This window comes from Gopherus flavomarginatus, chromosome 1 (assembly GCF_025201925.1).
Source record: "Gopherus flavomarginatus isolate rGopFla2 chromosome 1, rGopFla2.mat.asm, whole genome shotgun sequence".
NCBI lineage: Eukaryota > Metazoa > Chordata > Testudines > Testudinidae > Gopherus > Gopherus flavomarginatus.
The window spans coordinates 244,292,860-244,320,012 of record NC_066617.1 but is presented as its reverse complement, the minus strand read 5'-3'; the positions used below and the strand labels follow the sequence as shown (position 1 = coordinate 244,320,012).

The 27,153-nt window shown below is 42.5% G+C and overlaps 1 protein-coding gene across 1 annotated transcript in view; it reads right to left on the bottom strand.

The window, feature by feature from the left end:
• Positions 1 to 13,401: 13,401 nt before the first annotated feature.
• LOC127046193 (interleukin-5 receptor subunit alpha-like) overlaps positions 13,402 to 27,153 on the bottom strand; it is a 30,192-nt gene continuing 16,440 nt past the window's right edge. The window contains exons 8-12 of the mRNA XM_050942920.1: positions 21,199 to 21,343; positions 16,962 to 17,061; positions 16,119 to 16,209; positions 14,864 to 14,933; positions 13,402 to 14,274 (exon numbers count right to left, since the gene is read on the bottom strand). Of these exons, the coding sequence (XP_050798877.1) occupies positions 14,192 to 14,274; positions 14,864 to 14,933; positions 16,119 to 16,209; positions 16,962 to 17,061; positions 21,199 to 21,343 (489 nt within the window). The 3' untranslated portion in view covers positions 13,402 to 14,191. The remainder of the gene's footprint in view (positions 14,275 to 14,863; positions 14,934 to 16,118; positions 16,210 to 16,961; positions 17,062 to 21,198; positions 21,344 to 27,153) is intronic.

The window sequence follows — 27,153 nt, the reverse complement described above, 5'->3', positions numbered from 1 at the left end:
CAGAGCTAGGCTCAGAAACTGCAGCTCGAATTCAACCGACATACTGCATTTTCTGGAGATATTTTTTTTCTTTGTTGGTCAGATGCCAAATTCAGCTTTAAATCCTCAGTTTCATACAGCAGGTCCTCCAAGCTCATTTGGAAGGATAAATCTTTTGCCTTTAGTTATATCTGCCCGATGATTCTGAGAACAGAATCATAGAAATGAAGATTTGGAAGGGCCTTCAAGGTCATTTAGTCCTTTTCCCTGTGCTGAGGCCATCACTGAGAGGTGTTTGTCTAACCAGTTCTGAAAAACCTCCAAACGGAGATTCTACAACCACTCTTGGTAACCTGTTCTAGTACTTAACTCTCCTTAGAGTCAGAAAGTTTTTCCTAATATCTAACCTCAATCTCTCTTGCTGCAGATTAAGCCCCACTACTTCTTGTCCTACCTTCACTGGACAAAGAACGACTGATCATCATCCTCTTTATTGTAGTCTTTAACATACTTGAAGACTATCAGTCTTCTTTTCTCAAGGCTAAACATACCCATTTTTTTAACTTCACATTTTCTAAACCTTTTATTATTTTTGTTGATCACCTCTGGATTCCTCAGTTTGTCCCTATTTTTTTATAGTGTGATGCTCAGAACTGGACACAATACTCCAGCTGAGGCCCTTCCACTGCCAAATAAAGCAGAACTATTACCTCCCATATCTTCCATATAACTCTTCTGTTAATATATCCCAGAATGATATTAGCCGTTTTTGCAACTACACCACATTTTTAGCTCATATTCAGCTTGTGATCTACTATAACCCCCAGATCCTTTTCTTCAGTGCTATCACTTAGCCAGTTATTCCCCAATTTATATTTGTGCATTTGAGAGCTGTCTGGTTAGTTCTAAAGTTCGATTTTCACCATTAGAACAAGGCTGGCCTGGGCTAGAGCACTTCACATTCAAAATTCCATGCCTGAATGAGTTAGGTACTGTATGTCACAATTCAAGGCAACTTCACCTGCATTTATCCTTCATGGTCTGGCAAGGGCATCTACTCTTGGCTTCTCCCTCCTTAGTCATCTTCTCTTGGGCAGAGACCTGTATCTCCCTCCCTTCTGATCACTGTATTTCCAGGCTGCAGTTCCCTTCAAGACCCCCCAAGAAATGTTCCTGTGGTTACATGTTCATAACCTTCTTAGCTCAGAACAAACACCCCCATGATTCTCAAAGTTACTTCTCAGGATGTCTGGAGTGGCTCACATCTATGAGTGACTATCTCAGGGCAGGCTGTCAGAAACAGGGCAGACATCCTAAACTGCTAGTATGTCCTATAATTAGATTTCACCAACCCAGTAACAAATGTGAACTTCTGGATCACTGTACCAATCTTACCATGGAGTTACAGACAGTCCCTTTAGATTCTCCAGTCTACCTTGCCACACCGACAACTGGACTTCATGATAAAAGGTCACTCAAACCAAAAATCACAGTACATCAGGTTTCTCCCAGTCTCAAGAGACCAGTCACTTAACCCAGATCAATTGGTACTCTGCATTTTACACCAAAGACAACGCTGGAAGCCAATTCAATAGTAAATGAATTAAAGGTTTATTAGCTAAGAAAAGGAAGTGAGAGCGACTGAGAGGTTAAAGCAGGTAAACTGTATGCACAGCTGAGTCACAGTCTGTAATTCCAAATGGTAGCAGAGATGTAATAAACTGCTAGTTTCCAAAAAGTGTCTCTCAGGGCTATCCAGAATAACTCTGGGGATCTCCATCTTCTCATTCAGTTGTTCTGCTTTGTTAGAACCCCAAAAGTCCAGAGATGAAGGATCTTTCCTGAATCCATTCTTATAGCTTCGTCTCACAGAAAACAAGCTGATAATATCACTACCTATGAGGGCTTTTCCTTTGATGACCGGGAGTGAGGAATGCATTTAGAGTCTTTGCCTCCTATCATCAAACACGATGACCACTTGCTGTGAAATTACCACTTTGCAGGTAAAGATCTTCATTTGCATTCCATATGGCTTCTTTCTTCTTGATCGGTTATTTAATTACAGGGGTATTCACACATAAATGTTTGCTATTACATTATAACGGGATACATATATGTGAAAGTGAAGTTTAAACACCAAATACTCTCTTATACATTTAACAATCACTTTGATCTATACTAATACACAAGTGAATTGATGTGGGGCTTTGGCATGAGCTGGCACTTGGTCTGCCAGCATCACATTACTCCTTTATGCCACTTGGGCCTTTTGATACTAGGAACAGATCGTTCGTAGACAAAGGTCCCTGTTCCATGGAAAAGCTTTAAAAGATCAGGTCAAGAGGATGCCTTTGCATTCCCCTCCTCCTAAGTATTTCCTAGGAAACTTACTCAACAAACAGTCCATTCTTGTCTTAGTCCGTTGTTTAAAAGAGTCCTTTGAAGCTCGTAATGTTACTCAAGCTTTACATTACTCATGTCTCCTAGAAAAGTTACATACAATCGCACAGAAACATTTGCATTTTCAAAACAGTGAGCTCCTAAGATACTTAATTTAATAAGGGTTACCTTAATTCAGTAAGGCTTGTCCAGAAGATTGCCACACTGTGCACAGAATGTTGTTTCAGTTTAGATTTAAATTGAAGACTCTTTCATTTGTGAAAAGCAGATTTTCAGTGATTGTGAATGCTTTTGTTGCAAAATGCCTTCTTCTTTTCTGTATTCAGCTTAGCTGAAATCATAAATGGCATTTGTTTTATGCCAGTAATAGACAGTTTTCAATAGCAGCTAATAGTATCTTGCTAATGTTTGTTCAAGGCCCCTTTCAATCAAATGAGTGTGAGTTATACATGTAAATTAGAAAGATACTACAGAAGGCCAAGAGGAGGTAGGATCCAGTCAGACAGGCCTCAACTGTGACTCAAGAGACATGAGTTCTATTTCCTGCTCTGTGACACTGGGCAAGTCACTTCACCTCTCTGCGTGTCTGTTTTACTTCATGCCCTTTGTTTGTCTCTTCTGTTAGATTGTAAGATCTTTGGAGTAGGACATGTCTCTCACCATATGTTTGTACAGTCCCTAGCACAAGAGAGCCTTGGTCTTGGGTTAGGGCCTGTAGATACTGCCACAATATAAACAATAATAAGGCAGAGTTTTGATTAATCTAAAGGGATTTCAATGCAAACATAATGAGAGAAGTAAGAGTTCTGAATAATAGGGAGGAGGAAGGGAAGGATAGCTTTAGAGAGACGTGGGCAGGGACAGGAAACTGATTCAATCCTATTTCCTCCCATCAGAAGGGTAAAAGTATTAAAACTCAGCAATGAGGGGAAGCAAAATAATACAAAAAAGGTGTTCATTGTAGCAATACAGTTCAGAATGTAATTTCACAAATGTCAGGGGGCCAAATCGTAGCCCAACTAGAAGACTCATTCCCATTACTCTGCTCTTTGTGTAGTCATTTACACCCGGACAACATGCATGGTGGTTAGTGGGTGAAAAGTGCATTCCAGTCCTTTGTACAGCTCTGATGCCACAGAACAGACGTAGGGTATGTCTACACTACAATTAGACACCCCCAGCCGACCTGTACCAGCTGATTCAGGCTGGCGAGGTCATTTAGTTGCAGGGTAGGCTTCTGGGATGGACTGGGATGGAGCCCAAGCTCTAGGACCCTGCAAGGTGGGAGGGTCTCAGAGCTCAGACTGCAGCCCAAGCCCAGAAGTCTCCACTGCAATGAAACAGTCCCACAGCACCAGCCCAAGTCAGCTAGCACAAGCCAGCTGCGGATGCCTAATGACAGTGCAGTGTAGGAAAATCCTCACGTAATATAGGGCTGATACAGCCGAGCCTATGCTACCTCCACTGTCAGCCCCTTGTGCAAAGGCCATTTGGGCAGTGTCAGCTGGAAGGCTGTGGCTGCAGCACTCTGTATTTTGGAAATCCCCAATTACTGCAATGACATCTCAGGCTGCTCTAATTTACACCAGGAACGAGTCCATCTCATGGCACCCCCGAGGATCAGGGAATCACCAGGTGATAAGCACAGCTTGTCCAGACCTAAAGACCAGGCCCAGAAAATGTAGTGTGATTGTTCCTACAGATGTGTATGCATTGTAATAGGGTGTTTCATTGCATAATCACAGAACATGGATAGTGATATGAAATGCACATATGTGAGAAAAGAGTGCACAATTTAATTATAAATTGTGTTCACCCATTTGAGTCACCTAAAGTAATATTGGATATAAATGGTCACATCAAGTTATCAGCATATGCAGTGAAATTGAAATGTACATGTATGCTTCTAGGAAAATGTGTAGTCCAAACATATGCCAGGAGTGTATAACAGATTCTTGAATGTTTATTGGGACATCTGAATCAAAATGTAGCTGAAGAGAACGAGAAAATATATATATGCTGGGAAAAGGTTCAGTTTAAACATTATGTGTAGTCATTTGCATCTATGCATAATGAGTGTAAATGCTCACCAAATCAGGATTCTTCACTGACATACACCTGACTAGCATTATTGAGATTGTCCTTTCTAGTCACCCTCATGAGGTAGTATACAGAGAAGGAGTTTGAATAGCCCTCATCACGTTTCTAGAGAGGCATGGATGTGTTTGGGGTAGGTTCCTATCCTTTTGAGGCTGCTGTACATATATAACAGTCACACACTTTATGGGGCTAATTGCAGGTATCCCACCATCTCTGTTCCGTGCATGAGTCATCCATAAGGGATGCCTCTAAAATGTACCATCCCTTGTCTGCATGACTGAGAGTCATCCAAGGAAGAATTTACGCCCCTGCTGGGGCACAGAGGTGCACAGCTCATAGCCAATGCACCCTGACATCATTACCCTGAGCCTGACTGCTCTATCTAGCTAATCGAGTCAGACTCAGTCCCTGAAAAGGAGTTGGGGAGCTAAATAGCCTATACAAGGGTCCCTTAAGAAGAGGTTCCCCTCCTTCCTTCCTTCCTTCAGAACCTAGTGTGTCCCTTATGACTGCAGAACACAGGGAGCCTGCAACCTCCCAAGGAGTCTGCGCTGCAGAAGGTTTGGGATTACTGCATTTACTAAAGACATAACTTAGCTTGACTAGTTGGCATTAAATTGTATGTTGTTGACTGTGTCTTCGGTGCCTCATAAAACAGTGTGGGCTAATACGGAGAAATAGGCTGAGCCGTGAGAATCAGAGGCATTTGTGAGGTGACTGACTGACACCTAGTGTTTGAAATCAATTCATGTGGATAAAAATGCTTTCTAAATACAGCCAGAAAGGTCTTCTTGAACCACGGAGTAGAAGAAGAAAGTCTCCGTTGCCCCAGTAAAGCACATTGCTGCCCTAAAGGAAGTACGGGGATGCCGCAGGGAAACCTCAGAAAAGATTGTGCCTCAGGAGTGCACCAGGCTTCCCTCTGTGGTTGGTTAACGCTGCTGGACAGTGGTGAGGTGGACAGTGGAATACAGAGGATTTGCCACTGCCCCATTCCTCCCTGCCCCTTTTAGGCTGGTTAGCAACACCAGAGGCACTAGGACCAAGTACCTCTTAAGTAATGGTGCAGTGGGTGTGCTCCCCCTGTGCGCTGGGAAGCTCCTAAAGGCATTGTATGTGTCCTGATGGTCTATGCACAAGGAATGTGGTAAGGTAGAAACTGCCCAATACAAACTCACTGAAGCGGTAACTAGACAGAGGAGCATCTCTACACTCCAAGGAACCAAAGGCCAATAAATTGTAACTGAAAAAACAAACGAATGAAAGAACAACAGCAAGAAACCCTCCTGCTTTATTGAAACAATTACATTTGATTGCTATTTACAGTGTTGTAGGCATGCTGATCCCAAGATATAAGACAAGGGGAATGTGAGAGTTAACACTATTTTGCTTGTGTGCACAATAGTTTTAATCATATATTATTTCTTGAATAATACAGTATAATAGCATATAGTTTTCTTCAGCCTCAGACATGTTTAACATCTTGTAATATTTTTTTCATTCTTAAATGCTAACACTAATTCCATAGGCAGGATGGTCCAGTCTCACCGGGATTCTCCATTGCTTGCAGTCTTTAAATCAATGCTGAATGACTCTCTGAAAGATAAGTGTTAGCTCAGATGGATGTTATGGGCTTGATGAGGAAATTATTGGAAAACATGTTGGATGAAGTTCTGGGTGAAGTTCTTTGCTTTGGACTAGATGAGAATAGTTCCTGCTGGATTTAAAATCTATGAATCTTGATAGACTCAAGTTTTCATAGCACATGTTCTCTTTTCTCTAGGCAGTCATTTTACAAAAGATTTTTGTTAAGATTGTAGATTTTGGATGTGCTGTGCCTAGGTAAAAATGGTAGACAGAACGGGACATGGAAGCTATTTTAAGAGTATATGGTGGACATAACTGTAGAACTTTGTTAACTTGATTAGCTTGATTCACTGGTATTTACCATTGTTCTGGTTTTACTTAATTTTCTGTAAGTGAACCCCCTAATTAAAAGTAAAACTTAACTGAAATCACAGGCTCTCATACTTGTGACCCAAGGGCATAATTAGGTTTGCACAACACTGGGACCTAGTGACTAGCAAACTGCCAGGTGTTGTAAGAACTGAAACTAAGCTTGCAGGCTTTAGGAAAGTTTTGCCTTGAAAGTCCTGGCTCTGGCTTTTCTGCTAAGATTGCCAAAAAGAGTATCTGTCATAGTGCAGGCTGATGCTCTACAAATTTCCCTCACTACGCTATTTTATAACTTTATATTTAACTGCAATATTATGCATTTTTATGACAGGCAGCCTGTTCCTTTTTATCTTTCAGCGGAAAGCAGATAGAGTTTTACTAAACACAAGATTTCAGCTTAGCACTGGGTAATTAAAGGTATGAGTGGAATCACGCATGATAATAATTGAGGAAAAAAGGACTATGTATAGCATTTAAACCTGGTCTTATGGGGTTTTGCCTTTCACTTCAATGGTGTTTTTCCCACCACGTCATGCACACACGTCTCTTTTTTTATTTAGATATCACTGAACATGGATTTTCATGCATTTGAAATTATGAAGTTACATTATATCTGCCATACTTCAGTTTGCTGAAATCTCTGCTTGTTGGAGTGACTAAATTAGCACAGGAAATGAAGTCAAGATGGTCCTGAACCAGAACCTTGGATCTAAATATCAGTATACTTTGCTGGTGGAAGAGTCAAACTTTGGACCCAAATATTGTGATTCAAGCCCATCTCTGCTCAAGAAGAGTATCTTGAGCAATGGTGACCACAATATTGTTAGTTGCAACTAAATAGGCTAGCCTACAATTTCTTAACAGCCAGCCTATCAAACATTACACCTCTAAAAATTCACAGAAATTGATTAAGTACTGTGAAAATTAATTTAGTTTTATAAGTACATTTAGTCCTGACTTACACACTGTTTTTATATTGGGATAACTATGTTATTCTGTACTGATATAGTCATACTTGTGCTATCCCTAGTGTGCACAGTTATACTGACATTAAGGTTCCTTATACTGGAATTGTTTATTCCCTTTCAGAAAGGAGTATAAGCTATCCCAGTATAATACACATTTATACCAGTATATCATGCATCCACATGGGGATGGGGACTGTTCCACTTTAACTATACTGGTATATTGCAATACTGTATAACTTTTGTATGTAGACAGACCCTTGATTAAGCCAACAGGAAAGCTTTAAAAATAGCTGAATCAGTGAGAGCATGTCATGTGTCCAGTAGGTGGCAGCAGTGAACCACTAGTGTAGTCTGCAAGCACTCTAGCTCAGCACATGTCCAGGTTTGGGGATTGCTTTACTGGCAGTGCCTACGAGGGTCTTACTTTCGCGCAACTGTGTAGTCATCAGAGCACAAGGATGTAACTGTTGTGCCTTGTGAAGCTTCACTGTGGTATATAGTACCCCCAAGCACCATGCTTTTCTGGGTGGGTGTATATCACTATGGTCCCCATTCAGCATGACAGGTAAGCTAGGTATTAACTGAGAGTTAGACACATACTTAAGTGTCTTCCTGAATCAGAGCCCAGGAGATGAAAGAGTGAACATGACAATTCCTAATATTTCATAGGGCTTTATAATGTTAAGGATAATTTTTGCATCCACTGCCCAATATCATTAATGGGATTGAAGTTTCTGCATAAATGGAGGGAAACATAAATCCTCATATGCTGTGTGCACTACAAAAGCTTTTAAGAAGTCCCTGCCACTTGAGGGCTAGATTTTGGAATCTTTACTCATGCTGGTGACCATTTTACTCACAGGAACATCCTCACTGACTTGACCGAGACTAAACAGATACCTAAGTGCTCATCAATGTGAGTAAAGGTTGTACAGGCTGTAAGTAAATTATGTGTTATAATAATGTGGACAACTAAATACATCCCTGCAGCATAACAATAGCTCTGAAGAAACTTTTCTAGGCTCACAAAGTATTAATACTAGATAGAACTGGATGCAATTATTTGGTCAATATATTTTTTGGCCAAAACAAATGAGTTTTGGTAACACCAAAACAGTTTGCAAACTCCTGTAAATTATGTAGAATTTTTCATTTTGAAAAAATAAAATAAAATAAAATAATAGATTAATTATTATTTACTATAAATAAATACGTACATAAATTTAAAATATGTGTTTTGATGTTTTTGATCTAACCCAAAATTATTTTGTTTACTTTTTGAAATGGGCAACAAACTGAAAAAATCTATTATTCACTTATCTCTAATTAACACCAATTTAATGTATAGCAGAACCACTACTTTCAGATACTAAAAATGTACTGAGTATCTAATGGACATTTTAAAACTATACACATATAAATTGACCTTCTTGTTTGCAAAATAAATTATACTGTTTTATAACCTTCTAAGAAAAAGTTATTTAAAGATGTGTTAAACATGCTAGTTCGAAATTGAAATTTTCTGTCTCAATTACAGGTACAATGAGCAGAGAAACAGCAGCAGGAAAATATCCCTTACACAGTCCTGCCAACATCCCTCAGCCCTGGACTGGGCTTTTTGGCTGAGATTGCCATAGAGGGTGCTGATGTGACTAAGTTAATGCCTCGCAGAGTACAGGCGGTGCTCTACAAGTTTCCTTTACAAAGCTTTTTGCACCTATTTGAACAAAATAGGCCTAAAATGAGACCATTCAAGACAGAGTAACTTTGATTTTACAAACTGGTCATTCGGTTTATTGTCCAGTAATGATGACACACTATTTTCACTTGTATAAGCACCATGTGTCACTTTAAATCCCAACACCAGTTGTGAGCTAAGACTCTTTCAGGCCAAATAATATTATTCCATGCTCACTGTTGCCTGATTCACTGTTTGAAGTCTGGACTCCAGAAGTCCTTCGCTATTGTGTAGTATTTGTTTACTTCAGCTGCATTCCTGCTATTTTAATACTTCCACCTTATGAACTCTATATCTTCAACTGTAGAGAAAGCCTGTGAATTAAGGGCTCTTGTTTCTAAAATACCTCCTCTGGTGGTTTGAGTTGGAGAAGTGACACCTTCACCTCATGCCGTGTAGCACTGCAAGTGTAGAATGGCTGCCATGTCCAGCCACAGAATTAGCCACATTTCCGAGCTATCACTAGAACTACAGCCAGTAGAGTACTTTGGGTGTCTGACCTTCTGAGTGAAAGATAAATGTGTTGGTAATGGTACCTTTCATTTACAATTAAGAAACAAAAGCAGCTGCAATGATGATCTGAAACAGGATTTGATGTGTAATAACTAATGAGCATTTCATAGGGTACAGGATGATAGCTGCAGGTGGGGGAGCACTGGCATGCTTACCTGACACAAAAACTTCATGCCATAGAGACAAGTAACAATAGCCAGGATGCTGTAGATCATTTGCCACTCTCAGCGGTTGCTATGGGCCTGACCCTGCGCTTACCAAAGTCAGTGGGAACCTTTTATTTATTTCATTGGGGACTGGATCAGGCTTTATGGTTGTCAGCACCCATTCTTAGTATTCTTTGTGGAGAAAGACTGCAGCCTTCTCGATGACTGTTCACACAAACTATTACCTGACTTTGCAAGTCCAGGGTATTTTGTTCCCTCTCAAGGATCAGCCAGTGACTGCCCCAGCTAGCTGTTCAGAGAGCCAACTTACTATGTTTTCCTCAGAATAAACTCTTACTGCTGAGAATTGTATGGAAATGGAGAGAAAAAGCTCTTTAAAGGAGAGGAAAAAATAAACAGCCGTAGATGGACAGCACAGAACTGCCACTCAGTTATAAAAATATTGAAAAATAACCTACAGGATAGCAGAAAATATCCTCCTTTCTCCTCTTACTCCCTAAAGCTGTCTCCCTTTGCTAGCACTTTGTTCTGGCAATTCAGAAAATTGCATGACTAGAAACTCTTTGCTCCAAAATCTGCTCAGCTTTGATGTGTAACCTTCTGCCAGGTGGATTCAGCAGCAACTAGGGCCAGGTTCAATATCTAGGGGTTCCTTTTCAATGATACAACACAGAACCGATTGCGCCCCCACCCAGTAACTTGGGACAATTTCACACCACCCTGGGCACGTCTGAGAGGCAATACTTCCCCACTCCCAAGCACAGAGTCTGAGTGTAGAAAACAAACTTTTAATGAAAGGACAGAAGACGACTGATATTAATTAGGGAAAATGCCACAAGCAGGATTCATAATCATAAAACTCTGAGCTGGACACCCACCTCAGTGTGCATGGGGCAGTCATTTGGTCATTTGCCTCATGTTTTTGAGTTCTACAACTAGCAGTTGCTTTTCTGTGCCCCTCTCTGCTTCCTCACCATGCCCCACTCACTCCATGAGGACGCAGGGTTCAGAGGTGCATCTGTGTGAGTTCACCTCCCACCCCGGGAAGAAGGCATCTGGCTTACTCCGTCATATGAACACTTGCTCTGGTTGGCTGCCCTGCCAACCATGGTTCCTCACCGCTGGTGGCCTCGCCAGCCACTTGTTTGGCTTGCCACCTGTCTCTCTGTTGTAACCTATGAACATCAGTCTCTTAGTGATATTCACCTCTTTGCAGGCTGGGAAGAAACACTGCCTTACCATAAGTTGTTTCAGCTCTCATCTGAGCTTGTTAACATTACAAAAGGCTCTTAATAAAGCCTATTTAGCTCTCTCTTTGAACAGTGGGGAAGAACAGATTAAACCAGACTGGGGACTGTCCATGCCTCATAGTTGGGATACCTGTTCCCACCCCTTTTACTGTCCCAGAGGTCTGGCATTCAAGCCCCTGGCTTAGCAAGTTCCTTTAAGCTGAGGGTGACCACTCAGTTGGGACAAGTTCAGCACAGTTCTGCTCCTCTTTAGTCATACAATGAAGATAACATTTTTCACTACCCCTGCATTCAATGCTAAAGTGATTTGTAACCCAACACCAGCCAAAGCTGATCACTTGGAGCTACACAACTCCTGTCTGCTAGATACCTATGCAGAGTAGGTGTTCATGTAAATACAGTTTGCTCCTGAAGTCTCTCCCCTTCCCAAACTAGCTGTCAGGGCATAGTTCATTCAGACTTTGCTTACAGATATCTGTAAGTGGACATGCCTGTTCTGTAGTGCCCCTTTCCGGTTAAGTAAATATAGCTCTTCTGCCACGTGGAGCTGGCAGCAACCAGTGCTGGGTTCAATATCTAGGGGTTCTTTTCCAACAGTACAACACAGAAGTGGCTCGAACCCCCTCCCAGTAACCTGGGACAATTACACACCACCCCTCAGTGCCTCTAAGAGGCAATATTTCCCCACACGCAAGCACAGAGCATGAGTATAGAAGATAAAATTTTAATGAAAGGAGGGCAGTTACTCAACATTAATTAGGGAAAATGCCAGAATCAGGTTTAATAAGCATAAATCTGTGAGCAAAACATCCACCCCAGATGCATGGGGCAGTGTCTTCTGTCTCGAGATCTTAAGTTCTACACCAAAAGTTCTCTTTCCATGCCCCTCTCTGCTCTCTCACCACACTTCACTCACAGTGGTTGTCCTTGGTCAGTGTGCACCCAGAGTTCAGAGGTGCATCTATGTGAGGTCACCTCCTACTGGTTATGGGGGGTGAAGGGCACCTTGCTTGCTCCACCATCCTAGTTTGGTCTGGTTTCACTTCCTTGCTGGCCAACCACTGCTCCGCTGGCCGCCTCGCCAGCCGCTCCCTGTTAGGCTGGCTGCTCCACCAGCCGCCACTTCACTGGCCGGCTGTCACTCCACCAGTCGCTGCTCTGTCAGCCACCTTCCTGCAAGCTACAGTTCTACTCCACTGGCCACCTTTCCAGCTGCTGCAATACACACAGTCACCTTCTGCTGCCCGCTACCTCTCTGTTGTGATCGCTGCAGGTCAATCTCTTGAGGTTCACCTCAGTGATTGTCATCTCTTAATGGGGGAGTTTGGCTGCTGAAGCAAGCTGGGCAGAAATGCTGTCCCAGAACAAGTGATTTAAGCTCTAGTGATGACTTAACAAAACAAAAGACTCACTTAGCTCTATGGTTGAACAGTGAGGAGAGGCAGATTAAACTATGCCTGGGGCTTTGAAATAGAGTCTACACCTTCTGGCAGGGACACCTATTCCCACCTCCTCCTACTTTCACACTGGTCTGGCATTCGAGTCCCTGGCTTAGTGAGTTCATTTCATTTGAAGGTGACCTTAGCACAGTTCTGCTGCCCTTTACTCATACAATAAAGATAACAACATTTAACTACCCCTGAATTACGTACTAAAGACATTTGTAACCCAACACCAGCCAAAGTTGATCACTTGAAGCTACATAGCTCCGGTCCGCTGGATACCTAGGTGGAGTGGATGTGTTCACGTAAATACAGTCTGGTCCTGAAGTCTTTTCCCTTCCCCAGCTAGCTATCAGTGGAAAGCTCATTCAGACCCTCCTTTCATAAGTCTCTGCTGCAGCCTGCCTCGGTTTTCCCTTTTGATGAGGTAACAATGAGGTCACTTTAACAGCCCCATCAAAAAGAAGCCAAACTCTCTAATTAATGTCAGCGTATCTCCATTTAATAAAGTAATCTGAAAGGAACAGTGGAAATGAGTTAAAATGTCTACCCTCTGAGCCCAGACAAAACATAAGAGTCCCCACACAAAAGTTTCTGGATTCCAGCAACAGATTCTTCTGCTGTAGGGCCTTGGCTTCTCCCCTGCCTGGAGAGCCCTGCATTCCTTCTCCTGCTTGCTCAGGGTCTCTCTCTGCCTGGAGAGCCCTGCATTCCTTCTCTCACTTGCTCAGTGTCTCTCCCTGCCTGGAGAACTTTGAAGTCCCACCTTTCTGTTTCTTCAGAGTCTCTCTGACCTCATGGCTTCCTGCTGCTCTTCTATAGATAGGCTTAGTACAACTCAATTTTTTTCCCTCTCTCATGTGTGACCCATAAACTATCTAGCTGGGACTGGCCACCTCCAGGTCTTTGGCTCCTAAATGGGCAGGCTACCCCGTTATAATGTCCAAAAGCCAGCTCTTCATTAGCATTAAAGGATCTTACATCTTTATACAAGGCTATTACTTCTTTGCTGATGTCTGCTTATCAACAATATGATTGCTTATACAGGTTATCAGATTATACATGTCTCAAAGTTCTATATAGTTGTTACCTCCAGGAATGTTATAAGAAACAGTCATCGCCCACAATTCATCTTGCCCATAAATCAGTCAGGTGTTTAACAACTACCCATTGATCTTGTAAAAACAGCTGATCTTGTTCTTCTGGCCACAATCTCATGTGATAACAGTGCTATGAAATGAAAACCCAAATACTATCCCTGATTTGACTTTCGACTCTAATCCCAAATCCTAGTTTAATTTGCATCCAAAAACCATCTCATGTTATTTCACCTGAACAGGCTCTAACTCTCTATTATGTCGTTATAATAGTGTTGTGGTTAAGAGGAGGAGGATGAGTAAAAGACAAACTGCAAGCTGTCTCTGGTGTCTGCTTTTGTGACCCAAATACACACTTCAGGAATCTCATAATGTCACTAGTAGAACCTTTTTAAGATCTGTCAAATTGCTGGGCTCATACTGGTTCCTGGCTCAGACCTATTTGGATTCAGCAGGAGTATCTCCACAAGATAGTTAATCACAGAAAACATAACCCACTCACACAGCAATGAGGATTATCATCCCTCAGGATACATATGCTAGTACATGTAGGCTGTTTTCCAGATGCTTAAGAATCTTCATTAGCTAATCCTCTTGTGTTTGTTCTTTTCCAGAGGGACCAACATGATCTCGGAGTTCACTTCACTTGTGTCGAAACTTAGTTCTGTTGAGTAAAATTTTATTACACACAAATGCATTCACTCAGTGGTGTAGCAAACGAGATCAGATTCTGAGTTCTGTTACCTATGTGCAAATCATGTGTCATGTACAGGGTTGGGATAGATTACTGGAGCAAAGTGGGAAACAGAGATTACATTTTCAGAGTGGTAGCCGTGTTAATCTGTATCACCAAAAACAACAAGGAGTCCTTGTGGAACCTTAGAGACTAACAAATTTACTCCTTGCCCCAGCCAACTCACTCTCTGAATCCCAGTATGGTCTGTGGTCTGCTCCTGGGGTAGTGTAACTATGCAACGTGGGCTTGTGGCACAGTCACACTCTATCCCCAAGATAAGGGGATAGGTTTATTTGTGGATAAAACAGATTGGGTCTGGGCAAGTCTCTCCAGGCATCTTGACACTAATAGCCATTTTTCTGTGTCTCACTCCCATCAACCATTATTTTGTATACAGGATCTGCCAAGTACTCTTTATTCCATATACCAATCTCCCTCTTCTGTCAGCGACATCAACATTCACCCCTGCCATTTGTTGTCACCAGGTCAGCAAACGCATGGGTTTCCTTGGACCTACCTGTGACAGGTGTGCTCAGATCGCTGATAAACAGCATGTCGGGCGTTTGGAGAACCAGGCCATACTCCTGCTGTGTTAATAACATACAACGTCAGTAACTGCTTGTTCTGATCTTCCATTCACATAATGAATAAACAAGGTTGCCGAAGTAAGAAGAGACTCTGTGCCTTCTGAAAGAAATGTCTTACAGCTGCTAAGGGACATGCTTAACATAGACACAACCACCATGGCTTGGTCCTTACAGTTTGGCAGGCCACAGCAAAGTGCTGGACAGAAATATCAGTTTAATTTGCACTGCTCTATTGAGGAAAGCGATAAGGCAATCCTTTTTAGCTGAGAAAAGGTGGCAAATGAATTTGTCCAATCACAGAAGGAAGTAGAGACAGATATTGTGTCTTGAGAAGAGAAGGCTCATCTTCCCCTGAGTTCTGGCTGGGTTTTTCGTCTCCTGAAAGAGAGGGTGGTGTGACCTTTTTCCCAGTTACTCCTCAGGACCAAGAAATCGACAAAGCTTTCTGAGAAGCTGAGACTATGGAAAGAAATCCCACAGAAACCAAGGAGTATCACAAATCTCACCACCTTATGCTCTAAGCGCAGGGTGCATTTCTTTGACCTCATAAAAAAATCCCAAATGAAGCTCTCCATTCCACGCACTGCTCCCTCTCAGGAGTGGATGAGAAAACAAACACCTGGCAGATGTTAGTCATCTTGCTTAATGCACTAGTCAGACACTACAGCTATGAGCGTGGTATAAGAACCTATCTGGAATGGAATGAAATTCAATAGGAGAATGAGGATCCTGTGGCATTGTCAAAGACAAGTGTTATTAGTGGATAGGGAAGAGGAGATCCACATATTAACATCTTCTTTCAACAGTGTCTCAAAAGGGGAATGGCAGGGTCACATACACTCCCACACACCACATACACCAAGCCACCCAGCTAGGAGATGGCCATGGTTGTCCCGGAGGCACAATCACCCTCCGAGCTCCTCTGGAGCATGGGGTTCTGAACTGGCACCAATGCAAATGGCTGCCCCTAATTTTTCTCCAGCTCAAACATTCACAGACACTGAATCAAAGGTGTGGAAAATTAGATCCCAGCTGCTCTATCGGCTAGAGATAGAAGAATACTCCAGAATATTTCTTTGCTATTATTTGCCCAGCTGACTAAGTTTCTTCAGCCATACCATCCTGACCCTCTATGTACAACATACATAGCACTGTATGGGTGGAAAAGATCAGCATGTACTGTACCTGAGACAGAGCAGCATCAGAAGCTAACCAGATTCTGATTCTGTCTGAAGGGTGTGGGATAGGTGTGAGTATAGGATCAATGCATTTATACCTAGAAGAGAGAGAGAGAAAGAGATGAAAATACAGGGTTGTTATTGCTGTTAAATTTCTGCAGGAGCAGATTGTTCATGCCAGGGTATTTTTATCTTGTTTGTAAGCACATGTAAAATAACATGTTAAGTAAACCAGCAGTATACACAGAGAGGAAGCATCAGTCTAAAGGCAACAAGGTCTATTGGTCTGAGGCTAGGACAATGTATCAGGATTGTATAAGTTCTAACCTTGTCTCTGTCCCTGGCTTGCTCTATTGTGTGGTCTTGGGCAAGTCACTAGAGGCTTGATCCTACCAGCTGTGCATGCTGAATGCTGTCTGTTATCACAGAAAAAGGTCAGCTTCTTCTAGCACTTATCAAGTGACTGTTAGCAAAGGAAAAACAACATTGTCCCAAAAGCTCGTCCACCTGCCTCTCTCTGCTTCACTATAGAACTTCTACCTAGCACTTTCCCAGGTTCCCCTCCAGCCAGGCTTCCTGCTACAGCTTTTAAGGAACAGTACACATATGCTCCCAGCATCCCTAGTGAAGTCAGCAGCTGTTATGGGCCCTCAGCCTCTCCTCAGATTAGTCTTCAGAATTGTAGCCCCCTAATTCACAATGACCTGATTATTCTAAGTATAATGAACCCCCTATGAAAAGGAAGATCTATTTTTGATTGAACATTGATTCATCAAAGTGTTTGTTTATCCTCAGAAAGACAAATCCCCCTTTCCCTCCCCATCTGCCCCTCCCCAAAAATGTATATTACCTTCTACAAAGAAATATCAGCAATCCTCCAGTGAAGATCACGGAGGGAAACAAAATTAGTATGAGCAGCTTCCAGGTGTTCATTTTATAATCTTTATATTCTTAAAAAGAAGAGGGAAAGTTAGTTTTAGTAAAGTGAAGAGAATATAGAATCTTCAAAAGGTACAACCATAAATGGGAGCATTATACACTCTAGGGCAGGGGTGGGCAAACAGTTTGGCCCAAGGGCCACATCTGGGTATGGAAATTGTATGGCAGACTGTGAATGCTCACGAAATTGGGGTTGGGGGCTGGAGGGGGTGGGGGTGAGGGCTCCGGCTTGGGGTGCGGGCTATGAGGTGAGGCTGGGGATGAGGGGTTTGAGGTGTAGGAGGGTGCTCTGGCCTGGGACCAGGAGGTTCAGAGGGCAGGAGGGGGATCAGGGCTGGGGTGATGGCTCCAGCTGGGGGGTGGGCTCTGGGGTGGGGCTGGGGATGAGGGGTTTAAGGTGAAGGAGGGTACTCTGGGCTGGGACTGAGGGGTTTGGAGGGTGAGAGGGGGATCAGGGCTGGGGCAGAGGGTTGGAGAGTGGGGCAGTGGCTCAAGGGTGCAGGCTCTGAGTGGCGCTTACCTCAATCAGCTCCTGGAAGCAGCGGCATGTCCTCCCCTCTGGCTCTCACATGGAGGTGCAGCCAGGCAGCTCTGCTGCGTGCTGCTCCATCTGCAGGCACCACCTCTGCATCTCCCACTGGTCGCAGCTCCTGGACAATGGGAGCTGTGGAGGCGGTGCTTTGGGCAGGGGCAGTGTGCTGAGCGGAGCCCCCTGTCTGCCTCTACACATAGGAGCCAGAGGAAAGACACGCCACTGCTTCTGGGAGCCATCCAGAGCAGACCCCGGCCCGGCTGGAGCGCTGGAGCAGAGCAAGCCCCAGACCCTGCTCCCCAGTGGGAGTTGAGGGCTGAATTAAAATGGCTGGCAGGTTGGATGCGACCCACAGGACGTAGTTTGCCCACCTCTGCTCTATGGCCTCTTTTCTATAAATTATTGAATCAAATGATATTATGCTTCTTTTTGTAATGCTATAAATCCAAAGAACACTTCTCTGAGATTTTATGAGAGGTAGTGGATAGAGCATTGGAGTGGAATGAAGGAAACGTTGGGTGTATACCTAGTTCTGCCACTGACTGGCTGGGTGACCTTGGGCAAGTCACTTTGCTGCTCTATGCCTCAGTTTTTTCCGTCTGCAAAATGGGGATAATGATACCGAACTCTTTTGTAAAGCACTTTGAGATTTGCTGATGAAATGTGCTATATATGAGATAGATGTTAATTTATTATTTTATTATTATTATTATTATTATTATTTATTATAGCTTTCAGAAGTGTTACTGTTATGCTGCTATTCTATGCACAATAGAATTAGGGACATATAGTAGGGACATCTGCTTTTGATGTAGATATTGCATAGGTTCAGGTTTTATAGCACAGAACTTGCTCATACATTATGTAGTTCATTCAGTGTGGTTTATATTGAGTACATTGTAACCTTGTGACTAAAGTTGTTCCAATTCTTTGCACTCAAAGCTGAAACCATGCAAAACGTGCCTGAATCAAGGTTCCTTGTGCATTCAAAACTGACTCCCAGACTCAGCAAAAAGTGTCATTACATTTCTGATTAGATTGTAAAATCGTTAGGGCAGGAATTGTCTTCATGTGTGTTTATACAAGACATATTGTGCTAGGCACTGCTACAATACAAATAATAATAACCATCTTTGAGTGAAGTCTAGCTATTTCATGGTTTTAGCTCCGACTGGATGTGGGCTGAGGAGGACATATTTCAAAGGTGAAAGGATAGCTCAGTGGTTTTGCGCATTGGCCTATAAACCCAAGGTTGTGAGTTCAATCCTTGAGGGATCTGGGGCAAAAATTGGTTCTGCTAGTGAAGGCAGGGGGCTGGACTCAATGATCTTTCAAGGTGCCTTCCAGTTCTAGGAGACTGGTATATCTCCTATTATTAATGTGGATTTATTTTAAATTAGGGTTGGGGCTCAAAGCTGAACCAAAGCTTAGGTTCAGATTCCTTTGAACAACACAGCTCACAGAATGTAACTCAAAATGGCAGAAACCAGGTAAGGTTAGCATTCAGGTTTTTCATCATTTTGTGCTCCAGTCAGGCTAGATGTGTAACTGGTTTTAGATCCAACCCAGAGCAATTTCAGAGCATGAAGGGCTTGAATATGGGCTTCCAGTTTGAGCCTAACTACATATATTTCACATGGTTCTATTGTGAAATCAGGAGAAACCAAGCAATTTACAAACTGGTAGGCAGAGTTGTATGTAAGAATGGCCTTTAACAAACCTTTATACACCTTAAGATGAACTAGGTATTTTTCTCAAATGTATGTTCCAGAGATCAGTTCAGAGCAGGGTCTGCTGCTTTCCATTTTAGCAGTTGGTTTTATGCTGAGTGAACAACTCAGCTAACTCTAGGTCTCCTTAGACAGACCAGAGAGAAAGAGCTTAGAGCACACCTTACCCCAACCAAAACATCAGGTCTACTCTCCTTCTGACCACACTCTTTGGGGACCCAGGAATAAAAAACAGCACACATTTCCCTGTCCTCCAGGGCCCTGGTTCAGGAAGATATCAGACTGGCTGAAGTCAGGGACTGCTCGCATGCTTCAGGTTAGGCATATGTTTAAGTACTTTGTTCAATAGGGATCTAGGGATGGGTAAAGGAAGGCGGTGCTCCTGGCAACCTCCCCACCCTAGCACACAAACCATACAAACTCCTGAGGGAAGAAAGGGAAAAAGAGGACCAGGAGTATTTGTAGGGTGGAATGCAGGAAGGAGAGCCTAGCGAACAGGCTTTTGAAAGGGATGAAGCAGTGGAACATATTCCCCAAATATCCAAGGATACTGTTATTGGATCATGTGGATAATTCTCAGATTCTGTGCTTATCCTCAGGGTGTATCATAAGTTTACAGTAAACCATGTCTGTTTTTAACATGATCATCTTTGCAATTTCTTTTAGATTTGCTCATATCTGAAGAGCAGGAAACCAGCTACTCATATGAGGGAAATCTGCTATTCAATTTCTGTTTCTTTTTTCTTAGCAGTTATGGGTGGAGGGTAAATAAACCCATTTTCTCTTCTCAAAGGATCAAGTCTTGTTCTCATATTTTACATCCCCTGAGCCATCCCTGATTCATGTCCAAGATGAAGATGATGCCTGGGTTACAGGGCTGAGCGACTGGCAGGATGGTGGTGTTGTCCATAGTGATCAAGGAAGGAGGCAGCAAGAAGGGTTTGGGAGGAAAGATTAAAAGCTCTCTTCTAGACATGGTAAGCTTTAGGTGTTGGCTAGGTGTTCACAAGAAGATGTCAGAAAGACAGGCAAAGATCTTCATTTGGACAGGAGTCAGGTCTGGAGCAGACAGGTAGATCTGTCAGTCACCAGCATAGAGAATTTGTGTTTGTGGATGAGATTGGGCAGAGATACGGTGGAAAGATGGAGAAGAAAAGGGGACCAAGGACAGAGCCCTGTAGAAGCCCCACAGAAATCTGGATGGCAGATGAGGAGGGTCATCTAAAGGACACACTGAAGGAATGATTAGATATGTGTATTCCCTCCCATTCCTAGCTCTGCCAGAATGAAAAATTGTCCCCATGATCTATTAACAGGGCTGAATATATTAGGCCAACTCCTTTGAGGGCAATATGGCTGCTTTGCATTTGTGCCATTGATGGATTTTGTTCATAGGGCCAGTGTTTCTGCTCTCAGAAGGATCACTCCAGTTCAGGGGGATGTTCTCCGGTAATGCAGAGCCAATGAAGAGGCCACTAAGCTAGCTCTGTGCTTTAGAGTAAGGGAAGTGGCTGGAGGAAAGGAGTCAGGTTTGGGATGGTCCTACACTGTGCTAACCCCCAGTCGACGTTTTCCCTCTTGGAACAATTAGCAGCCAGCCAAGAGAAGAGCCCTGCACACAATGGCCCCAGAATCAGGAGAGTGGGATCTTTGGGGGCAAGGACTGTCTTTCTATCCCGTGTTTGTACAGTGCCTAGCACAACGTGGTTCTGGTCCATGACTAGGGCACTTCACTCCATCTTTGCACCCCTTCTCCCAGCCTGCACTGCATGAAGTCTGGCAGGCCCCAAGATGTGGCCCACTATTTCTATTTATTCTGGCATTCCCTTTCGGCAGCTAAAGTTCTTCCCTTTTATATTAAAAGTCATAGAAGTCTGGTAACTTACCATCATTAATAAAAACTGGTTCACTCCATTCACTCCAAAACTTGTTACTTATACATGTTGTTTTCTTTGCTCTGACTTGAATAACATATTGTTTTGCTGGATCATGAATTGGATGCACATATTCCTCTTCAGAAACATCTACGGGCTAGCACAGTTTTTGTTTCAGTAATTTAGCAATACAACTCAGAAACTTATAATACTAGAGACCTCAAATATCATTGTCTCTCTTTCAAACCTAATATAGATATATTTTAGTTACAGTGTTTATGGTAAATCACAGTCTGATTACTAGCTGGAGTATATGAAAAGCCAGATTCCAAAACAAAAGAGCAAAGCCTGGGAGCTGATAAGATGAGAAGCTACAAAATAAGAGAATTTTGATATACAAAGAGTAATGACTCCTTTTTAATTTTCTATTAGCGTGAGCCTGAAAAACATATTAAAGCCAAGCTCGTTTGTTTTTATTAGTGTTTGGTTTTGGTTTTGTTTGTTTAGGGTTCTGTTTGTTTTGGTTTGGTTTTGTCACAGATTTGTATTTGTTTCCCTAAAGAAATAGCCTACATTTTCAAAAATAACTAGCAATTCTGGGTGCCACAATTTTGGGGTAACTAACCTTAAAAAGGACCTCAGAGTGGCTGTTCAGCATTTGTGAAAGTCAGGGCCCATTAAGATCTCTCAAGTTGGACACTGAAAAATTGAGGTACCTAAAATAATTAGTTATTTATGAAAATTGAGGCCAACTATCAGACATGCACAATAATACATGCTTTACAAGAGGCAGGAAAAAAAGGAGGGGAGGGGACTGTTACTGACAAGGAGAAGCAATAGTGGAAGGAATAAACTAAGAGGCAGAGAGCTGTGCAGGGAGGTTGTGATAACATAAGCAATGAGGTCTGGAATCATTATAATTTTTCAAGGCAGAATGACTCCAGTGGTGTTGGGGAAGCATGTGAGGTGCTGGCTACACTACACCTTTAAAAAGATTTAGCATGCTGTCTTCTCAGCATGGTGCACAGCATAGTTGTGACCCTATGCACCATGTGACTTTACTCTCCTCCTGCAAATCCTTCCTGACGTCCATCTCAGCCTTCGCTCCAGAAATGCCACAAAGGTTAATATGCTAAAACATCTCCGAGGAGGGGAGCGGGGAGGGTGTTCAAAGGCACACATGGCAGTTAGACGACCAACTCCCACTGACTTCAAAAGGAAGTTAAGCACCTAACTGTCCTTTGGGCTTTGACAAATCTTCCTCTAAAATACCAAACTTAGCCTGTTTAACAACCTTTCACTGATATAACCTTCATCCTTCTCTGCCCTCACCTCCAGGCTTTATTCATTGTTGTCCTTTGTTGTATGATACTTAGATTAGATCCTGACAATGTGTTTCATGTGAGCCCTCCTTATGCACAGAGCTACTCACATGTTGACTTCAGCAAAGGCTACAGGTGCTCAGCACCTCACACACTCAGCGTACTTGTGTGTACGTGTCTAACCACAGACTTGGCTAAAACCTAACTTTTTGCACTGAATTTGAAAATGCTGAGCAATGCACGTGGGTTTTTTTGAAGAGGAAAAAGTACAGTTCTAATAGTTCATGTGGGTTACAAAGGCAACAATATCCAACCCAGCACACTTCCACTTTATATTGTGATTTTCAAAGAATGGGTCTGTTGGTGTCACTAAGCATAACCCTACGTAACTCGGGAGGGTGGAAGGTCACAAGAGTATGGAGCCTTCCTGGTTTTAGGCCTCAGCAGACAAGAGTCCCTCCATGTTTGAACTTTAATCGACCTAAAAGGCCAGGTGTAACAGCCGTTATCAGTTGCAACAGTTCTAACTGGTCTAAAGCAGAAATAATGAGGCCTGTGCACCTTTAGCAGAAGGACAAGATAACTTGCAGAAGGAAAACTTACTAACGAGCTGCCGTGGCCAAGATTACTTAATGCACCTGCGCTTACGTAATTGCTACAGGGGGAGGAAGGAGGAGGAGGGAGGGGAAACAGGGGATTGCTAGTCAGTGAGAAAAGTTCTCATGGATATAAAGGAACAGACTGCTTGTTTTAGGTGTGCTTGATCTGAGTCAATCTCCCTGCACCGCTTTGAGATCTCAAATAAACTTGGTTTGCTTCTCCACCCTGGTGTGTTTATTGGCGCGGCACAGCAGGCGACGGACCCCCCCCCCCCCCCCCGCTGTTGCTTGGCCTCAGGCAGTTATCTGCCGGCAACAGGTCTATAACAATTTAATAGGGCTGTCAAGCGATTAAAAAAATGAATCGCGATTAATCTCACTGTTAAACAATAATAGAACACTATTTATTTAAATATTTGTGGATGTTTTCTACATTTTCAAATCTATTGATTTCAATTACAACACAGAATACAAAGTGTACAGTGCTCACTTTATTTTTATTTTTTCTTACAAATATTTGCACTGTAAAAAACAAAAAACAAAAAATTTCAATTCACCTCATACAAGTACTGTAGAGCAATCTCTTTATCATGAAATTTGAACTTATAAATGTAGAATTATGTACAAAAAAACTGCATTCAAAAACAAAACAGTGTAAAATTTTAGATCCTACAAGTCCACTCAGTCCTACTTCTTGGTCAGCCAATCACTCAGACAAACAAGATTGGTTACAATTTGCAGGAGATACAGCTGCCTGCTTCTTGTCACCTGAAAGTGAGACAAAGGTTTGCATGGCACTGTTGTAGCTGGCATTGCAAGATATTTATGTGCCAGATGAGCTAAAGATTCTCATGTCCCTTCATGCTTCAACCACCGTTCCAGAGGACATGCTTCCATGCCGACGATGGGTTCTGCTTGATAATGATCCAAAGCAGCGTGGATTGATGCATGTTCATTTTCATTATCTGAGTCAGATGCCACCAGCAGAAGGTTGATTTACTTTTTTTGTCATTTGAGTTCTGTGGTTTCTGCATCTGAGTGTTGCTCTTTTAAGATTTCTAAAAGCATGCTCCACACCTTGTCCCTCTCAGATTTTGACGGCACTTGAGATTCTTAAACCTTGGGTTGGGTGCTGTAGTTATTTTTAGAAATCTCACATTGGTACCTTCTTTGTGTTTTGTCAAATCTACTGTGAAAGTGTCCTTAAAACAAACATGTGCTGAGTCATCACCTGAGACTGCTATAACATGAAATATATGCAGAATGCAGGTAAAACAGAGCAGGAGACATACAATTCTCCCCCCAAGGGGTACAGTTAAAAATTTAATTGATGCATTATTTTTTTAACAAGCATCATAAGCGTAGAAACGTGTCCTCTGGAATGGTGGCTGAAGCATGAAGGGTCATACAAATGTTTAGCATATCTGGCATATAAATATCTTGCAACGCTGCCTACAAAAGTGCCATGTGAACACCTGTTCTCATTTTCAGGTGACATTGTAAATAAGAAGCAGGCAGCAGTATCTCCTGTCAATGTAAACAAACTTGTTTGTCTTAGCAATTGGCAGAATAAGAAGTAGGACTGAGTGGACTTGTAGGCTCTAAAGTTTTACGCTGTTTTGTTTTTGAGTGCAGTAATATAACCAAAAAACTCTACATTTGTAAGTTACACTTTCACGATAAAGGGATTGCACTTCAGTACTTGTATGAGATGAATTGAAAAATACTATTTCTTTTGTTTATCATTTTTACAGTGCATATATTTGTAATAAAAAATAACAATATAAAGTGAGCACTGAGCACTTTGTATTCTGTGTTGTAATTGAAATCAATATTGAAAATGTAGAAAAACATCCAAAAATATTTAATAAATTTCAATTGGTATTCTATTGTTATAAGTGCGATTAATAATCGTGATTAATTTTTTGAGTTAACTGACATTAATTGACAGCCTTACAATTTAGCTGTCCATATAAATTGAACATAACTTTTCAGTTCAGCTGCTTACATTTTATAGAGTCAGGTGCTTTAAAAAACACTAAGGCAGATGAGGTCCCTGTCTAACGTAAATATTACAAAATTTTAATATTACACTGTATTCATTAGTAAAACTAATTTAGATGCTTGAGCTATACAGGGAAGTTTTTTTCAGATCTTCACAACATTCATAAAAAACCAAGACTGGATGTTTTATTGTAGGATTTTTGCCATCACGTACATATTATGGCATTTGAAATTCACAGGTTATAATCTCAGTCCTGCAAAGACCTACATATATATTTAATGCAGGTGGATACTGCCACTGAGTGCAGTGTGTGTAACATTAAGTGCACTGGTAAATCTTTGCAGGACTTTGCAGAATCTTTGTAAATCTATATTTTGAGAGTGAACTACATATTTAGTTTATCTTTCCAATACCTTTTTATTTTGAAGGGAGAAAAATATCTGATGGAAAGGTGGCAAGTCTTAATTAAATTCATGCTGAAATTTTTATGTTCAACTAATTTCCTGTTAAAATGCAACATTGTGCTTTAAGGCCCTGGTTCAAGAAAGCACCTAAACACATCTTTAAGTGCTTTTCTGAGTAGGGATGGTTCCTTCTTGGGGTTCAAAAATACTCCAGTCCATTGTCCAGAGTTTTCCAATGTTATTGTAGTCCTAGGTTTTAGCTTCGATTGGACCCAGCTCACCAGCAGCTCAGTGAAGGGCACTCTCTCTGTTCTGAGCACAGACAAAATTCAGAATTCCCACAGCTTGCTTCCTGTGCACCTGGAGTTCTGTCTACACTTAGCTTTGCAAGCATTAATTGTGGAGCCCTTTCTCTGTTTTTAGCTTCCAGTGTCTTTTGTTTCAAAGCTTATCTACCGGGCCGGCTATAGGTCTTTTGCCGCCAGCCCTGGGCTCTCCCCCCCACCTGCACCCCCTGCCGCCCTAGCTCTAGGCCTCCCCTGCCCTGCACCCCCCTGCCGTCCCAGCCCTGGGCTCTCCCCCACAACACATCCCGTGCCACCCCAGCTCTGGGATTCCCCCTCCCCTCTGACCAGTGCCCCTCACCCACACACCCCCTGCCACCCCAGTCCTGGGCTCTGCCTCCTCCACCCGCACCCTCTGCTGTCCCAGCCCCAGGCTCTCCCCGCCGCCACCTGCACCCTCCTTCTGCCCCAGCCCTGGGTCATTGGTAACTTGCTCCCAGGGCGAGTCATTCAGCGGGAATTTTGGATGTGCACAGAACACAGACAGGATTGGTTCCCATATGGTTACAGAATTGCAGTAAAATTGAACAATTTTCAGCTTGTGTGATTGGAGGATATCTGGATGCATATTATAAGACTGTACTCCATAAATGAGGAAAAGTTGAGGTGCCTTTATTATTCTTTTGTTCCACCCTTTATTTCTATGGGGAATTTGCCAATGCATTATCACTGGCTTCCTTTTAAACAAATAAAACTGAAAAAAAAAAGGCAATGGCTGTTGAAAATAGAAATTCCAGTCCTAAAAACCACTGGGAAGCATTTCTTGCTCAATTTAATCCTACTTTTTCTACAGCAAGTTACAGTGGATCAGTATATTTGATTTGGGAGAATGAGGTAACAGCTACCCAAACTGAGCTTGAGCACTCCTGAATTTTGAGAGTGTTCAAATCTGGAAGGCAGGCTCTAGATTCCCTTTCTGAATATTAGCTAAATCTGGAAAGGAAAAGTCAATTTCTGCTTCCATGGCTCAGAAGCGGAAATCCTCCTATGTGCCTGGTACTGTATCTAAAGCTGCCCAGGTCCAGACCTCCCCTCCCTTACTTTTCATTTTAAATTCTAGTGGGATCCACATACCTCCCTTGCTAGGCTTCAGATAGAGAGCGGCACTGTTCATTTAGTCCACCCAATTCCTTCTTTGGGGGCTGCAAGGTGAAGTCACACCAGTATCCCTAATCCAGTCTGGGGATGTCTTCTGAAGGCGATATCTGGGCCAAAACCTTCTACTCCTTGGGCACACTTCTTCCCCATTCACAGTGCCATCCCGCTCTAGTGGTGAGCTCTCCATTCACAGCA